Source organism: Microtus pennsylvanicus, chromosome 16 (genome assembly GCF_037038515.1).
Source record: "Microtus pennsylvanicus isolate mMicPen1 chromosome 16, mMicPen1.hap1, whole genome shotgun sequence".
In the NCBI taxonomy this organism is placed as follows: Eukaryota; Metazoa; Chordata; class Mammalia; order Rodentia; family Cricetidae; genus Microtus; species Microtus pennsylvanicus.
In genome coordinates this window covers 26,071,857-26,089,681 of record NC_134594.1, presented here as the reverse complement: position 1 = coordinate 26,089,681, position 17,825 = coordinate 26,071,857, and the positions used below count along the sequence as shown (strand labels likewise).

At 44.8% G+C, this 17,825-nt stretch overlaps 1 protein-coding gene across 1 annotated transcript in view; it reads left to right on the top strand.

The window, feature by feature from the left end:
- The window catches only part of Frem2 (FRAS1 related extracellular matrix 2), a 133,036-nt gene that overhangs the window by 78,430 nt on the left and 36,781 nt on the right, over positions 1–17,825 (top strand). The window contains exons 7-8 of the mRNA XM_075950736.1: positions 15,029–15,178; positions 15,986–16,195. Of these exons, the coding sequence (XP_075806851.1) occupies positions 15,029–15,178; positions 15,986–16,195 (360 nt within the window). The remainder of the gene's footprint in view (positions 1–15,028; positions 15,179–15,985; positions 16,196–17,825) is intronic.

Genomic DNA, 17,825 nt, shown 5'->3' with positions numbered 1-17,825 from the left:
GATCCCAACGCCCGCCACAAAAATACCACTTGATTTTCTAGTGCTGCATATATAATGCATAGCCAGTGCTAAAACAAGTGCCTTCCTAGTTTCTGGAATCTTTTCACTTATCACACATACATTTTGTAGAAGGCACAGCATGCCTGTGTTCTATCATTCTGTTGTGCCTAGGTAGCTCACCTAAGGGGAACAGTCGCTGAGCGCTGAGCCAGCATGAGCCAGCACAGCTGCAGAACGCTTGGCATTAACCTGGACAACCCACTTGATATCCTACTGGCGGTGAAAATATTGAGCAAACACAGTTGCCTTCTGCTTCTACTGCAAGATTCAAAGGATTTTGGATGCCCTAGTAGTGAACTTGCAGATTGAAGCTCTCTGCTCTTTTGTATGTCTCCAACCTCCAAATATGCTAGAATGACTGAAATAGTGTAGATGTTCCAATAAGTCACAGCCGAGCCATGCTGGCTCCCTCTCTGCCGACTCTAAGCCCTCCAGAGTCCTGGGGACATCACATCGGTGCCATCTGTTGCTTCAAGACGAAGACGGCACTGCCTTTGGCACGCCATTTGAGAACCCAGCCAGCAGGGACTGTTATCTCTGCAGTGCTCGGCTTCGGTTCGCTTGTCAGATTCTTTCAGACACATAGTGTCTTGTGTTTGGTTTGTGTTTTTCGGAGCAGCACGGTCTGCCTGATACCCATCTCTTCCACACTCGAGAGCGCGCTCTGGCGACACTATCCCTGCAGATGTCAGGAGTGTAAACATCCGTGCCTCTCACCACTAAAACCCTGGCAGCAGATCACTAGCATTCATCCTTGGGATCTCAGGCAGCGATGAATTCTCTTTCAGTACTAGAAAAAGTCACATAAATCCCAGTAGCCACTTTTCAAACACCAGACTTTTAAAATTTGTAAACTTAGAACTATCGAGGGAAAGTTTCATCTTCTTTTTTTTTTAGTATTTAGATTATTATTTATCTATGTGTGCATATGTCTATGCCTGTATACATGCATGTACCTGAGGTTAGGGCCATCCCATGGAGCTGGAGTTACAAGCAGTTGTAAGCTGCCTGATGTAGGCTCTGGGAATTGAACTCAGGTCCTCTGCAAGAATAGTACATGTTCTTAACCACTGAGCCATCTCTCTAGCCCGGTTTTATTTTCTAATTGATTTTTTTATTATTTTATTTTATATGTGTTTGTGTTTTGCCTACATGTGTGTCTGTGTACCACATACCTCGTGCCCATAGAGGCCAGAAGAGGGCATCAGATTCTCTGAAACTGTAGTTCCAGATAACTGTAACCACCATGTGGGTTTGTGGAAATTTTACAATAAAATACATTCAGAGACTGGACAGATGTCTCGGTGGTTACGAGCACATGCTTTTTTTTGGTTTTTTTGAGGGGAGTTCTTTTGGAGACAAGGCTACTCTGTGGCTTTGGAGCCTGTCCTGGAACTAGCTCTTGTAGATCAGCCTGGCCTCGAACTCACAAAGATCAGTCTGCCTCTGCCTCCTGAGTGCTGGGATCAAAGGCATGTGCCACTGCTGCCCAGCTTAAGAGAACATGCTCTTGCAGAGGACTCACGTAGGGTGAGTCACAGTGTTACCTGTGAACCCAGCTCCTGAGACTCTGATGCCTTCTCTGGAGTAGTTTTTATTGTTTCTGCTTCTTTTTCAAAACGTTATTTGATTATATTTTATGTGATTGAGTGGTGTGGTGTGGGTGTGTGTCTTTGTGTGTCTGTGTGTGCATGCAATGACCTCAGAAGCCAGAAGAAACACTCGGAGACACCGAGACTGGAGTTATAGGCGGTTGTGAGCTGCCATGTGGGTGTTATGAGTGAACCTGCCATGATCTTAACTGATGATCATCTCTCTAACCCCAATCATTGGTCTTCAAACAGTACCGTGTCTCAACAACTGGCAATACACTTATGAGTACGCAGTACTATACTAATCTGCAAAGGACTTCAAGTATATGAGAAGATGTGTGGGTTATATGCCAGCACTGCTCACTCTGTTAAGAAACCTGCCCAGCTGAATACTTCGGTATTGTGGGTGAAAAAAACAGTGCTTTGTCCAAAAAAAAGGCGGGGCGGGGGGAGTTTATTCAGAGATTAATTAATATGAGTGACTATGGCCCTGAAACATAGATCCGGGTTTCCCTGATTGGTGGGTTCTGTCATCAGTCAGGTTGCCTGAGCTTGTATTAGTCACAGAATAAAAGGAAATTGTAAGTCAGTGTGCTTAGCAAATACATCCACCAGGAAGGACATTGGGTAGATAGTGAGAGCCTAGCAGGAAAACCTCTTCTGTCTTATTCTTAGCTTTGAGCAATGTCTACTGAGTTGATATATTTCAAAGGTTGCCTAATAATCAGAGGGATATTAAGTCAGAGATAAAGGCTGGTGATAATTAGAAATTAAGGGGGCTAAAGACACCCCAAGATAATTTTAGATTTCTGTCAGCAACATCCCTGCTCTCTGCAATCATGAAGTCCTTTCCAGTCAGCCTGTCTGCAAAATTTTCAACACAGGCTTGACTTTCCTGGGGAACTTCACCACAGAGTGCCCACCAGATACCCTGCAGTGACCCACAGATGTCCAGGCGGTGACTGTTTCCTTACATGTTTGTGTGCTAACTACTTGTGTTGTTCAAGACGCTGTGCCAAGATGACAGAGACGAAGAATCCGCTCTGTCTAACCTTTCATGTTTCCTGGACTCCTAGTAAGTGTTGGGCAAGCTCCCAAGGTGCTGAAAACACAGCGGTGAAGAGAGATCCCTTTCTAGGAGACTTTCTAGGAGAATCTGAACAAAGAGCTCCACGGACCCGTGCACTTTACTGCAAATGATAAGGGCAGGCTTCCCATTGGCAGCTTTCTGAAGGTCGGGAAACTTGGCCTTGACCTTCAGGAAGTCTTTGCACCCCTTTCTTTTTACAAAAAAATACTTCAATGGAGTCGCTCACACTGGCAGCTGGTAAATTAATGGGCATTGCCATGTGTCCCTTGGGCTGTGACAGTCTCTCTTTTGTGAAGACAATTGCACCGTTGGGGATAGCGCTGCCTTAGCAGGTCAGCAGTCCCTGAAGGCAGCCCTCGAAAAGAAGTAAAATGGTCTGTAGCTTTTTATGAAAATGCTTTTTAAGAAGTGAGATCACAGGCCTGTTACAGACCTCTTACAGGGCTGAAATAGATCTCAGCTTCTGTCTCCCTGAGGGCGAGGGTGTTTCACAAATATTTGGTTTCACTGTCCCCGGAGATGTGTTCAAAAGTGAAGCTGTTGGGTCAGAATGCCAGCAAGGGGCTCGTTGTGGGTTTCCTGTCGTTTTTGTGAATAATCATCCTCATCGTGAAGGGGGATTGTTCAGGATTGTTCACTGCCAGGAAGAATTCAGAAGCAAGTAAACACAAAAAGCCACAGAGTTCCCACAGCCGAACAGTGTGGTAAGATGACCCTGGAGAGGAGAGCTAACGTGGAAAGAAATGCCAGGGTTTGCTCCGTACCTGTGGGTATGAGCTCCATGAGCTCCATCTTGGCTGGGGAGGGGGCTATCTAGACTACCCACCGTGGTCACAAAGATGTGATGCCCCTTTCCAGGGACCGCTGTGCCCTTGACAGATGGAACCTGAGCCCTTGCTGAACCTGAACTCACACGTTTGCTTGTTCTTTTCAAGACTGGTAGGCTTGCCAGTTTGTGTGGCCTGGATCTGGTTCAACAGGCAGCCATTAGCAGAAAGCCCTTGATTAATTCTCTGGGGACAGGAAATTGCTACTTTGATCAAAACATTTTTTCTCCCTTGGCTTTTCTAGAAAAGACACTAGAAAACTCCTGTGTCATAATTACGGGAGACCTAGGAATTGAGCTGTAGATCAAAAACATTTTCCTTTTTTTTTTTTAAACGAAGGAAAGGACAGTCACACAGCACCACCCAGGTTCCGGGACACTAGCTTTAGAGGTCAGAAGCAAGCGGCACAGAGAAAAAAGCTTCAGTAGCCATCACAACTAACCCTTGACCTCCCCTGGTTTCCCTCCTGCATTTTTGTAATTATAATAAATCCTATTTCATATGTACAGGTGTTTTGTCTCCACCTACATCTGGCCACCACTGTATACCCGGGGACTGCAGAGGCCAGAAGAGGGTGTCAGATCTCCTGGAACTGGAGTTCCGGGTGGTTGAGCACCACCATGGTCGTGTTGGGAACTGTTCTTAACTGCCTAGCCATCTCTCCAGTCCCCTCCCTCCGGTATTCATCATAGCGAAAGCACCTAGCGAGGCCAGCCTCTTCCTCTCACTGTCCACCCGAGATCCTTATTTGTTTTATGTCCCTATGGTTTATGCTTCTACCAGTTTTCTTTATTTGAGCAGCTCACACAACAGCCAAGCTAGCTTCAAGTGGCTCCTAGATGCTTGTACTTGCTGCCTGTGGTCCGTCCATCCACCTTCCACGCCCCTATAGGCATCATCACTTAAATGATTTAAATTAAATCTCATCAGCCTCTCACCCTTCTTAAAACTGAGCACACCTTTGGACCAGATATCTCCCAGGACAAGATTCCAGTCACAGGGGCCTGCAGGGCCTGGCCATTGCCACCTGGTTCTTTGTTCATCTTGTCTCTTTTCCTACATACCAAATGGAGCTGTCCCTAAGGCAGGCAAGGCCACGGACTCATCCACACCGCTGTTTCTGCCCATCATCCTCCTACCCCACCACGCCCCTCCACCTTCTCTAGACTAACTCATGTTAGTGCCCCAAATCCGGCTTCTATAGCAGCACGCCACAGGCATCTTGCTTTTCCTATGTAAAAAAGTCACCGTATTGACACTATACACAAAGCCTGACAAAGTGGATTTGAGGTTTGTGGATCTTTCCAATCCTGTCATTCTCTTTGCACTTTCTCCCAACTCCATAGCCTGCAGGGCTCGGCCAGGACCATCCCTCAGGTTATAAACTGGGGCTGCTGTCTTCAGTCTAGGAGGTTTTACTGCTTTATTATTTTTGTTGTTATTCTCTGTTAATTCATTTATTAACAGAGTAGTTATAAATCAAAGACTTTAAATGAGCAAAGTCTTAGCTGTAGAGGCAGGTGGGTTTGAGCATATGTTATCTGCCATGAGATATAAGAGCTATAGTCCCTACATTTTTATCATATTGGTATATGGCTTCTGCAGGTGACCACGTTATGAGACAAGAATGGTTTTCCAGCTCCCACTTGAGAGACTTTTCTTCCCATTTACCTTCTACTCAGGAATACAGAAAGTCAACAGTGAATGGGTTGCGTGAGTGTAAATAAAATTAAAAAAAAAAAAGAAATGGCTTTAACTAGAACACACACACACAAAAAAAACTCCAATCCCCAGGAGGGCAAAAGAGTGTGATAGCCTAGTAAATGAGGTGATCTGACATCACATGGTCCAACTGGATTGTCCTTGTGTTATAAAGCAGAAATTCAAGACCCAGAGAAGTGACTCCCTTGGGACGGGGCTTTGCTCAGTGACCCAGGAGGTCCCGGGCTTAAAACTTGGAGGGGGAAGCTCTTCTCACGGCTACACTGACTAGAAAACCAACAGCAGAGCTGACAGCCAGCCACCCTGACAAGCGTTCACTAGGATCTGACAGGAGAAAAATGCATTCCTTTGCCCGGAACAGAACGGAGTGGCGCGGGCTGTTTATTCTGGACCGCCGCTGGCTGCCAGCAGACGTGTTCCAAGTGTCGTTTCTTAATCAGTCTGTGGTCAACATTATTTATTTTCCCAGTGTCAGCCACACACTCTTATCCCTGGGACCTCACACGGATTGTGTTTAACACTTTATTCGTCATGGTCTTTCTTCCTCCAGCTGCTGAGATTCTCAAACAAATCAGCCACAGGCCGAGCTTTATGGATTTGAAATCTTGTAAATTTATCATTAGCTAGCCGGTATAAAAGTGTTTGTGTATGACTTCTGCTCGGTGATTTCTGACGTGGGTACAGTCGCTTTGAGTGCCATCTCGCCTCTGTCCCCCATTGCTCCCCTTTAGTTTTTGAGTGACAATTGCATTTCCACAATTTAATACAAACACACACATTACATACTCTTGTTTTCCCGTGCAAAGAAAGGTTTTCTCTTTTCCTTCACACAGTCATTTCTACTTATGCATCTTCAAAAAGAATATTCTAAAAATATGAACATCTAAGTATGTTTATTGCTTCGTTGCTTTAAACATTTTCAAAGAAATTGCTACATAGTGGAAAATAATTCACATTTTACTATATTAGTCTCTCATGTTCGAATCCTGCTTGTTCTATGCCCAGAGCAAATTATTTAACCCCTCCAAGGCCCAACTTGATTTTGTCAACAGTAGATAAAAATAATTACCTTGTAAGACCGTTAGCTCTGGTAAAGCCCTGGAGACAACGTAGCATAGGGACTAGAGATTTTGACGTGACCTGAAGAGGCAGACGCCCAAATGCAGCTGGCGCATCACCCTGACTGCACTGTCGCCATGGCAAACTGCTATTAACTGCTGTGTTTTTTCCCACACAAGAGGAACTAACAGCCAGACCTATTCCTTTACATCAGGTAGTCGGAAATCTTAACTTATGATCCCAACTCTTTGTCTCTCCCTTCCTTCTTTTCTTCCTTTCTTCCTTAGACAGAATCTTACATTGCCCTTACTGGCCTAGAACATGCTATGTAGATCAGACTCGCCCTAAGCTCACACAGATCTGCCTGCTTCTGTCTTTTCGCTGCTAGTTTAAGGCCTGTGGCATCATGCCTGGCTAAAAGATTGTTACCTTAATTTTTAATACATGTGTATGTGTTGTGCTTTGATATATACATATGTACTACATGCCTGAAAAGGTAAAAAAAAATATATTGGGTCCGTGAAGTTGTAAGCCACATTGAAGTTATAGGCTGTTGTGAGCTGCCCAGTGTGTGTGCTAGGAATGGACCCTGGGTCCTCCACCAGGAAGTACTCTTAACCTCTGAGCCATCTCTCTCAACCTTGTTCCTTTATTCATTTATTTTATTTGGAACTGGGGTCTTTCTATATAGCCCTTGCTGTCCTGGAACTTACCATGTAAACCAGGCTGGCCTCAAACTTGCAGAAATACACCTGCCTCTACCCCCCCAATACTGAGATTACATCATATCCAGCAAAGGGAAACTGTAAACGCAGGCTTTGACATAGGCGCTGAGAGCTGAACTCTCAACATTTTGGTGGTGAGCCTTAGCCTTCAACAGCTGAGCTGTCTCTCCAGCCCTCCTTTGAGTTTGGATTAAACACATTATGTCAGTGCAGTCTGGAAGCAAAAAGATACACGGGTTTAGAAAGAAGCTAACTTTGCCCACATCAAAAACTTGGTTGATTTCCACCTGTGATTGGCTTTTGATGTTTGCCTCTCTGTAACCTTTGCCTTGTAAAAATAGCTGTAATGTTGACTGAAGGCTTTTTAACTGGTCTCCCCAAATAATTACGCTCATAACTGTAAACCGTGTCCCATTAGCTCCTCAGAACCCCCAGCGATGCTCCCTTTGTACTTGTAACCCTCCGGAATAACCATTTGCTTTCATAGGCCCTCCAAGGCACCCACAGGTGTGAGCAGAACGTGATAAGAGGCAGCTAGTCTTACTGCAGCAATTTTAAAGAAATACATCAAACAAGAGTCTTGGAAAAGCTAGCAAAGGAAAGTAGAGTCTGGAGAAGTCAGTGGGGCTTGGCTCAGTGATGATGCGAAGGCCTCCACCATCAACACGCTGCCCAGCTAACATCCTTACTAACCCGCTCCACTGATTGCTTTTGACTAGGTCTCCAGCTCTTAGGCTAGCCCCGCCCGCACAGGGCTCTAACGTTCCCTTTTCTGCAATCCAGGTTTCAGATCCTGTCCTTTCAAGGTTGCAAACTTCTATTTGCACCTCTACCTCTTCCTACTCAGTCAACACCCACACCCTCCCCTCCCTGTCCCTGAGACAAGTTGGTCCATTGGCTGCTGTTTGCCCCGGCTCAGTCTGCAGGGCAGCTCCCTGAGTCAGTATCGAGCAACTGGCCACCCTCTCAGAAGCTCCACACTGTAGGGTCTGTCACCTGGTTCAGTGCCGTGTTCCCGTACCCTGACCCCGAATCTTATGCATGCGATTCACCTGAGACCCTTCAGAATGTTCGGTGTCCTGGCTGGTTTTGATTGAGATGGGAAGCCAGGAGCGAGCACTGCCGTGCAGATCTGTGAGCAGCTTTGGCCAGTGTTGCCGTAATAAAAAGTGTTTGGTAAATCCTAAATTTCACCCCATTGGTTTGAATTTGCCATCAGCAAGTTTCCCATCCCTTCCTTTGTTTGTAGATTACAAAATACTATGGGATAAGAAGTTAATTAATTTACTAATTAAATGTTGGACTGGCGGGATGGCTCAGCCTGCAAAAATGCTTGTCATGTAAGCCTGATAATCTGAGTTTGATCTGGATTCAACAGTGGAAGGAGACTCCTAAAGGTGTCCTTGGGTTACTAAATGCATGCCATGGTAAATACACACACCACACCATACATACACATCATACACACACACGCGCATACACACCATATACACATCATACACACACACACACACGCCTACACACCATACACACACACCACACCACATACACCACACACACCACAGCACAGACACACATACAACACAATACATACATAACACACACACATGCCACCCCATACATATACAACATACACACACAACACAACACACATGCATATTCCACACACACTCAAACACATAGAGTCCATTTATAAAGTCTTAATCATACAAATGCATAGTGAAAAATTTTCATGATTGTGATACTAAAATTTCCTTTAAAATGTGTGTTGACCTTCAGACAGATCAGGTCCGTTTTGGGGTGAAACTGTGTTGGCAATAGACTGGTAACATTATCTTTCTGGAGAAGGTTCACCACTTCTAATGCTTATCTAAAACCTTTGGAAGATTCCATTACTCTCGGCATCCTAAGTATGAACTGATTTGTCTCGATTCTTTCTGAGGAAGCTATTGTTGTTGAGAAAAAGAAATGTCAGAATGTGCCTTTCAAATAAGGAAGACCTTTAAACTTCATTTGAAATATACATTTGAACTTAAGTTTTTCAATAAGAATTTCGAAAACTGTTCTCAAATATTAGACAGGAGCTCATTTTTAGGATATATATTTATGTATTTAAAGTATTTCTGGAAAGAAAAGTGGGACCCAGCCAAAATAATTTAGTATTATATTTATACTTCCAAATCAAGAAGGGCTTACAAAGTCATTCTCTGGCACAAACAACCACACACTGCCTTTGAGGTGCACACTGCCTCTGCCTGGCGCTGAGTGCACTTGGCTTCCAGCACGAGGCACATACATTAATTCAGTTACTATGGGCAATAGATGATCTTTACATTGTTGCTAATTCACTCAACAGACACTTGTTGGTCACCCACTGATAAATATGGATAGAGCTAAGTGCCCAGAAAGTATACATGAATAAAGGAAGCTTAGCTCTGCCCCTACAGCCTGAGACAGAAGGGAAGGCAGAATGGTCCCCAAAGCAGCATCTTCCTAAGGGAAGACTGGAAGAGACAGCCAGAGGCTGCAGCAGAACATACAAGATATCCCAGATGCTGTTACAGAGCAGAAAGTGACCAACACGGGGTATAAAAGGCAGAGAAAGACCCTAAGTTTCAATGCCTTGTCGTCCATAGTGAGGAGTTTGGGGACATCCTAAGGATATCGGGGTGCACTAGAAGCTTTCCAGCAAGACGGTAAGTGTGGTGTTACTGCCTTTGGGGATGACTGTTTCCATTAAGAGTCTCTTTAAATGCTCCTTGGGAGAATTCAAGCACCGGGTGATGCTGGCTGCATCTAGTGATGAACTGGAGAGAAGCCAGGAAGAAGTTGCGGTTTGAGAGTGGACTGTCCCTCACAGACTTGTGTGTTTGAACACTCAGTCCCTATCTGTTGGCATTGTTTTGAAAGGTATAAAGCCTTTAGTAAGTGGAGGCTCATTGGAGAAATTGTGTCTCTAGGGGTGGGCCTTGAGGGTTGCTAGACTGATCCCACTTCCTGTCCATGCTCTGAAAATGGACGCAGAGGCAGTATGTCTAGCTACCGCATGTTCCTGCCATGATGTATCCCTCAAAATACAAACCAAATTAAATCCATCTTTCCTAAAGTTGCTCTGTGAGTATTTTATCACAGCAAAGCAAAAAGAAAAGGATACAGGAGTGGAACTAACCCTCTCCACCCTGAGGGGGGGAAAATGACCTTGACATGCCTGTGGGAAGTGGCTTGTGAGTACTCAGGAAGCCATAAAGGTCTGTGCTGGTCAGTTTTTGTCAAATTTACATAAACCTAGGCAGCTCTTGGAAGAGGGCATCTCAGTAGAGGAACTGCCTCCATCAAGCTGACCCATGGCTTTGTCTGTGGGACCTTCCCATGATTGCTGAATGATGTGGGAGGCTGTAACCCCCCTCTCTGAACAGATAGATCTGGGAAATACAAGAAAGATAGCTGAGCAAGCCAGGGAAGCAAACCAGAAAGTAGTCTTCCCCTATGTATGGTTCCTGCCTCTTCTCCTGCATGAATTCTTGCCCTGACTTGCCTCAAAGTTCAGCTACAGTCCAGACCTGTCAATCAAATAAACCCTTTGCCTCCCCATGTCACTTTTGGTCATGGTGCTTATTTGTTACAGCAATGGAAAGCAAACCAGGGCAGCACTGAACTGAAACCTCCAAAGAGATTACTAGGTTAGAGTCGATCCCCTTGTATTATCCTCAACACCAAATCCAAAAACAACATTGACGCTTTGCCCAAAGATAGCACACAGACTTGCATCCCATTCAGTTTTAAGCAAACAGTTAGTTCAATCTACAGAGCTTGCTTGCCTGATGGTTCTTGGGCACACAGGAGTCAGTAAGATTAGGCTCCGGATAGCAATTACAGCCTGCACCTCTTCCTTTCATCTCAGGAGACACAATGAAATCGTAAACACCAATCCAGACACCAAATAAATAAATAAATAATAAAAAGTTCACTTCCTCCCCTCTGGGAAGAGAGCTTGAATTATTCTGCAGGTGTGTGAGCTGTGTGGTCTTGCCAAGCCTTTTCCCTTCACTTCACGTGAGCAGAGGTGAAATGAAAGTGTTCGAAGCCTGGGGAGTCTGACTCCTGCTTTATGAGCCCGAGGAAGTCTCCTAGCACGAGCGCCTCTCCCACCTCTGCCCTTGAACTTCAAGAGCGCCCCAAAGAATGAAGAGGAATCCTGGCTTCCTTTGGGAATTTCACACATTGTCTGCAGCAGCCTCTGAAAACCTCCCTTTGCAGGGAGGTTTGCCCATGCTTTAGATGCGACTTATCTGCCCTGTGCGGAGAGACTAAACATGGTCTCTGAACTCTTGTCTGAGAGGGATGAAGGGCCGAGGAATGTTTTCAGTGAGTGGAGGCTGCAGGGAGCAGGGCTTTATTTTATCATCCTTCTTCCCGTTGATAGTAGCAGCTGCTGACTGTTCCACATTGTCTGCGAGCGAGCGTAACTGCGGTTCAAGGTGCGGTACAGCAGTACGTACGTACTTAAGCACCAAATTGGGGAACTGAATGGGTATTTTCTACTTGGCTCTAGATTGTAATGTGAATATGTCTATGGCAGATTTACAGAGGTCTCCAGTTAGTATTAATTTTTAAAACCCAAGTGCTAGCGAGAGAGACAGAGAGAGAGAAGCTTACCAAAGAGGTGCAGTGTCTTAATGTTCTATTGCTGTGAAGAGACACCATGACCACAGCAACTCTTATAAAGGAAACCATTTAATTGGGGCTGACTTAGAGTTTCAGAGGTTTACATCATTGTCATCATAACTGGAAGCATGGCAGTGTGCTGGCAGACATGGTGCTGAAGAAGTAGCTGAGAGTTCTACATCCAGATCTACAGGCAGCAGGAAGAGAGAGACACTGGGCCTGGCTTGAACTTCTGAAACCTCAAAGCTGGCCAACAGTGACACATTTCTTCCAGCAAGGTCACACTTCCTAATCTTTCTCAGAAAGTGCCACTCCCTGATGAGCAAGCATTCAATATAGAACCTATGAGGACCATTTTTATTCAAACCACTACACTCGGCAAAACTTGTCCTCTTAAAAACTACTTACTAGAGCAGATAAATCAGCTGTCCTGGGTTTTGCGTAGGTTCTTTGTCTTCTAGTGAGCTTCAGCCATTCATTCATTCCCTCCTTTTGGTCCTGTGGTATCCTTTTAATTGTCCCAAGCACAGGGCTAGAGAGATGCTCAGTGGTTAAGAGCACTGGTTGCTTTTCCAGAAGAGTTGGGTTCAGTTTCCAGTGCCCACATGGCAGCTCACAACCATCTGTTACTCCAGTTCTGGGGAACCCAATACCCTCATCTGGCCTTCCCCATGCACCAGGCACACAAGTGTTTTACACACTGACATACATGCAGACAAAACACTCATACATATAAAATTGTTAAAAGTTCCAGGACCATTTTAGTATGTTCTGCATAAGATTTCCACCCATTAGTAACCTTTATAAGTTCATTCAAATTTTAGAATTTAAAAGAAAAAATGAGAAATTTAAAAATAATATAGTTTTTGTTATCTATATAACTGAGAGGACACAAAGATGCCTAAACCTACTCTATTTCTTTTGATTTGTTAAACAAGCAACTTGCTAGACATAGTGTGGGGTTATTTCTTTTAATTGCTACTGTTTTCGTGCTGTAGAAACGATTATGTTAAAATCTCCTCAGGTTTTAACTATGATCATTTCTGCTGACCAAGGAATGCTTCATTTTAGAGAATTCATGTGCTACCTTTCCAAATTCCTATTAGCTTCTATTAAAATGAGAGAATTTACCATTAAGGTCACATCTCTATTCCCCCTTCTCCTTGTGGCTAAAGGCACCAATGTTCCATGTCATTGGCATATGCTGATTCTGTCCGCATCTTATTACAACTTAGTCATTTTGCCCCCCCCCCTTTTCTCTCTCCCTGGTTTCATCTGTGAACAGCATGTTAAGCTATTAGGTGAAAGATTTGCTCTATGGTCAGCAGGATGTGAGTGCGCATGCAAACACAGTTTCTTCCACCCACCCTCATCTCCTCCCCCCCTTCCCCCCCTACACACACCACCCCCAGCATGTTGCTCCCTTGGTGTTTTATGACGATGCTCACGGGGATTTTATTCTAATTCACATGATACTAGAAATGTAGAGAGACTTAGAAAGGTCACTTGTTGGAGGCACGTGACCAAGCCTCCATGATAATCATGGAAGACTCTTGAGGAGAAGCTGCTGTGCTTAGTTCAGCCGTCTGCTTAGAATAATCATTTCTGGCTTCTCTCCCTTCACCTTTGCCCCTCCTCAGATGTGAGAAATGTAAGGAATGTATTCGTTTGTCATTCAGGTCTGCTTGCCTAGGGTTATAAGATAACAACTCCATCTGTACAGACACCCAAATGTCCAAGTTGAAAGGAGAGCAGGGAGGTGAACCATGCCATAGGCAGATTTATCACCTCCAAACCAAAACAGGCAAACATTTCCAAGATTGATTTCAATGTTATCTAAGAGGCCAGTGGAGCTAGAAGCTTTGAAATATGCCTACCAGTTGGAGGAAGAAAAGAAGCAAGCATTTGTAGTATACCTTCTGAAAAAGATAATTAATTTGCAAATAGGGGAGTGAGGAAAGACCGCCTTGGGCTTTTTCTGTGGTTTTGTTTTATCCTGCGTGCAGGGTTTTGTACACGTTAGACAAGTGCTCTCTCCCTGAGCTCACCCCACCACCACATTCATCCCCAACGGCACCCTGTGTCTCCCTTCCTTTTGAGCTTTTGGGGAGTTCAATCTAATTTTAAGAACTAGAGCAACATCCCTTTAAGCATGCTAAGAGGCCCTGGAGTGAGCCGTGTATTCTTAGACAAACTCCTTTGGAATCTTGTAAAACTAAAGACAAATAAATAGATCGCTTTTCATGTGCTCACTTGGTTATTTTACTTTGTTAATAACTGCTTTTATGATAAACTCTCAATGGGGAACTATTTGCAGTTTCCTGGATGGCTATCCATAATTCAAAATCATTTTTTAAAAGTTTTCCTGTAATTCACCACAGTTTTGCCTTTTCATCTACTGTCCTTCACCCCTGGCACCTATATCAAGAGTCACAGGTTAATCATAAAGAGAATAGATAGGAGAATTAATAGGAGCCAGCTACATCCATTCCAATGTATCACCAAAAAAGGAGAGAACAGTGCTCCGGAGGCAGGAACTACAGAGAGAGCATCCTTCGTATTCATGAGGATAGACGCTAACCTCTTAGTATGAGATTATTTTAATGAAAGCTCAGTTTGTATAGAGGATACCAAAAGCCCTACAAATAACCGGCAACCAGTTCTGGATCTCTCTCAAGTCTTAGGGACTAATCCTTGTTTTATACTGTAGAGTCTAATCCTGCTAATTAAAAGTAGACTCAATTATCGCGAGTTAACAGAAGACAGTTTAAGGCAAATGCCATCTCTCTGTCCCATAGTGGGTTAGTGAGTGCTGAGGCAAAACTTAAAAAAAAGAAAAGAAAACAAAGAGCCAGGCAGTGGTGGAGCATAGCTTTAATCCCAGCACTCAGGAAGCAGAGGCAGAGGCAGGCTGACCTCAGTGAGTTCGAGGCCAGCCTGGTCTACAAAGTGTTATGTGTTGTGCTTCATTTGATTGTATTTTTTCAACTAAGCTTCCAAGGATGCCTAGAAGCCACTTATAACCTACATATGAGTTCATGGATGTAACTCCGTGGCACAGCACTTTCCTGGCACGCATGAGGCCCTGGGTTCAATCCCCAGCCCCTGAAAACACAACAATACAGGCATCGCATACATGAAAAGCAAGCCAAGTCATGTACCTGGAGATGAGGTCTGTTAACTCACTCAAAGGAAACATGGCGGTGCCAATGCAAAGAAGCAGACTCGGGGATGGTTGATGTAAAGAGAGAGAAATAACAGCAGTGTTTTCTGTATCCTTGTCAACAGAACCCATCTTCTACTTTGGTGATGTTCAGTACTCCGTGGATGAGAGTTCCGGCTACGTGGAAGTGCAGGTATGGAGGACGGGTACTGACCTCTCCAGGCCTTCGAGTGTCACCGTGAGGTCCCGGAAAACGGAGCCCCCCTCAGCGGATGGTGAGCAGTCTGCTAAATTAGCCTTTTGTCTTGTTCAACAGCGTCCAGCTACCAAGCGCTTCATTTGAACATTCCTCATGGCTTACTTTTCCTGAAATTATTACTATGGAGTGTGTAAATTTCGACTTTACCATTGTAAAGAAAGAGATTTAGGCACCATGAACCAGAGTCCAAGTTATGAGATTCAATGGCTAAACTGCAATGTCCAGATTTGTATGACTTGGTTCTCTACCCAGTGAACCTAAAACATTTAGCTGCTCTGACATTACCAGGGGAGCAGTCATACCCACCACCCTCACAGCCTCTCCCCGGTGTGCCTCTTCACTTGGCTCCCTCCTCATTTTAACAAGTGTCCTTGTAAACACCTCAGATTCAGCAGGCTTCCCTCTACACAGCGCTACGTAAACTGTCCGAGGTGACACAGCGCTGCTTCTTCTCCCAGGCTCTAAAAGACTGATGACAAACTTTAGGGCAAACATGGGGCTGAAAATTTTCTTTTCGTTTTTTCAGCTAGCTGAATATGATTTCTCTCATATACACCCGTCCCTCCTGTGTGACTAGTGTGTGACATGAGCAAATCCAGCCAATGGAGATAAGGTGTAGACCTCGAATCCAAGCAAATCAGCTTATATTCACGACGTCAACAACCGCGTAGATACCAATCTTTTCCATCTTGTTAATTGAATGTGTTTCTCTGTAGTATTTTGTATATATGTTGTAGCATAAAACATTAACTATACGTTTGTCTATATAATTAATTTTTTTAAATTTAGTCCCCGTGTAAATATCCTTTCCTTATGGTTTTAGCTGGAACAGATTACGTGGGAATCAGTCGCAGCTTGGATTTCACACCGGGAGTCAACATGCAGACTGTTCGTGTTCTCATTCTGGATGACCTGGGAAGACCCGTGCTGGAGGGAGTTGAAAAGTTTGAATTGGTACTTCGCATGCCGATGAATGCAGCCCTTGGCGAGCCCAGCAAGGCCACGGTGTCCATAAATGACTCCGCCTCAGACTGTGAGTGACTTTAAATTTTACAGTGCCGAGACTGAATGTGTATAAATGACAGGTAGGGTGTTAAGCTTAGTTTGCATTTGCTAAGGCTGACCATGCAAAGGGCCACAGACCAGATGGCTTGAGCAACAGCAGCCTCCGCACTGATAGTGAGGAGCCTAAACGAGAGTCAGCAGCCTTGGTTCCAGCTGAGGCTGCAAGGGAAAGATGCCACCGGCCTCTCTCACTGACTTGTCAGTGGCCATCTCATCCCCGTGCCTCTCCATCATCTTCCCTCTTCAGACATCCGTATGACCGGTTCTCTGTCTGACATGAGAACACCTGGCGTATCCGGCTGACATCAGTCCTAATGACCTTAAACTTGATTACCTTCCTATTACCAAGGTACTCGGGCTATGGTTTCAATATATACGATGTTGGCGTGGGAGACACCATTCACCCCATACAAACTCCCCGAGTCTTTTCCTGCTCATTTTGATAGATTTAGACAGCCTTTAAAGACAATTGTTAGTCTTTTTATATTTTAAGAAGCAATGTGGTATTGTCATTAGTGTCTTGAATGATTCAAACATGTCCTCACTACCTGCATGGAACTGAGTGGCCATGGTGTTTTTCTACTTAACACTAAGCCACTTCTGTCACCGAGCCACACCTCAGATTTCTGTAATCACGTGTCAAATACACTGTTGTTGTGTGTCACTCCTCTTAAGGAGACCAAAGTAAGGATACCACAAGGGTCCAGCTGGTCGGACCTATAAGTTCTGTTGGGGTCACTGACAAGGAACAGAAATGGCTCAAAGACAGCTGCACCACCAAAGCCCACCCCAACACAGGTCACACAGCTCACAAAGCTGGAAACCTGGAACACACTGCACAGTCTGCAGACAGCTCACCAGGATGGAGCGTGTCTCTTCTAGACAGTAGGGCTGGTCTCTGCCTCTTCCAGGCTGCTCGGTTTGTCTGGCAGTGTCTTTCAGCGGTCTCTGTCGCTTATATATTTGGGAAGGGGAGTGGGGAACTGGTGAATCTGGTCAGCTTCAGGGTCTTCCTAGAGGCTTTGTGTACTCCCTGAACTTGAGAAGCCTCTCTGCAGGGTGAAGTGTTTCTCCCCTCCGAACATCCCGTTGTTTCATCGCCCTCTTTAGCATCCACGATTTTAGTGAGCTTCCATCCAAGCCAGACATTTTTCCTGAAAGAAATTGTAACACAAAAATCTCACGGCAAGCCTCTCTATTTATCATTCATCACTCACTACAGAAATCTGTGCACCTTCTTACCATGAAGTGGTTCTCGCAAGAAAGGAACCTGTTATCAATGAGGCCTGTGTGTGACTGACCTGGGTTCGATGTCACCTAAAACTAACACATGCGCACATCGGTCAGCTTTCTCTACCATTCCTGTACGACACGTACTTGCCCTTGAAAGGAAAGGTATTGGTTCAAGACCCCAAGACCAAGCTGCCAGCACAAAGGAGATTTATTTGCCCCAGAGAGACAAAGGGCAGGGAATAAGAGACAGAGACAGGAAATGGGGACAAGGGAGAAGGGAGAGGGAAAAAAGAGAGGGGGCATTGGGTATTCGTCACAAAGGGTCAAAGGACTGTCTCTGGATAGAGAGACAGAAGTGGCCCATA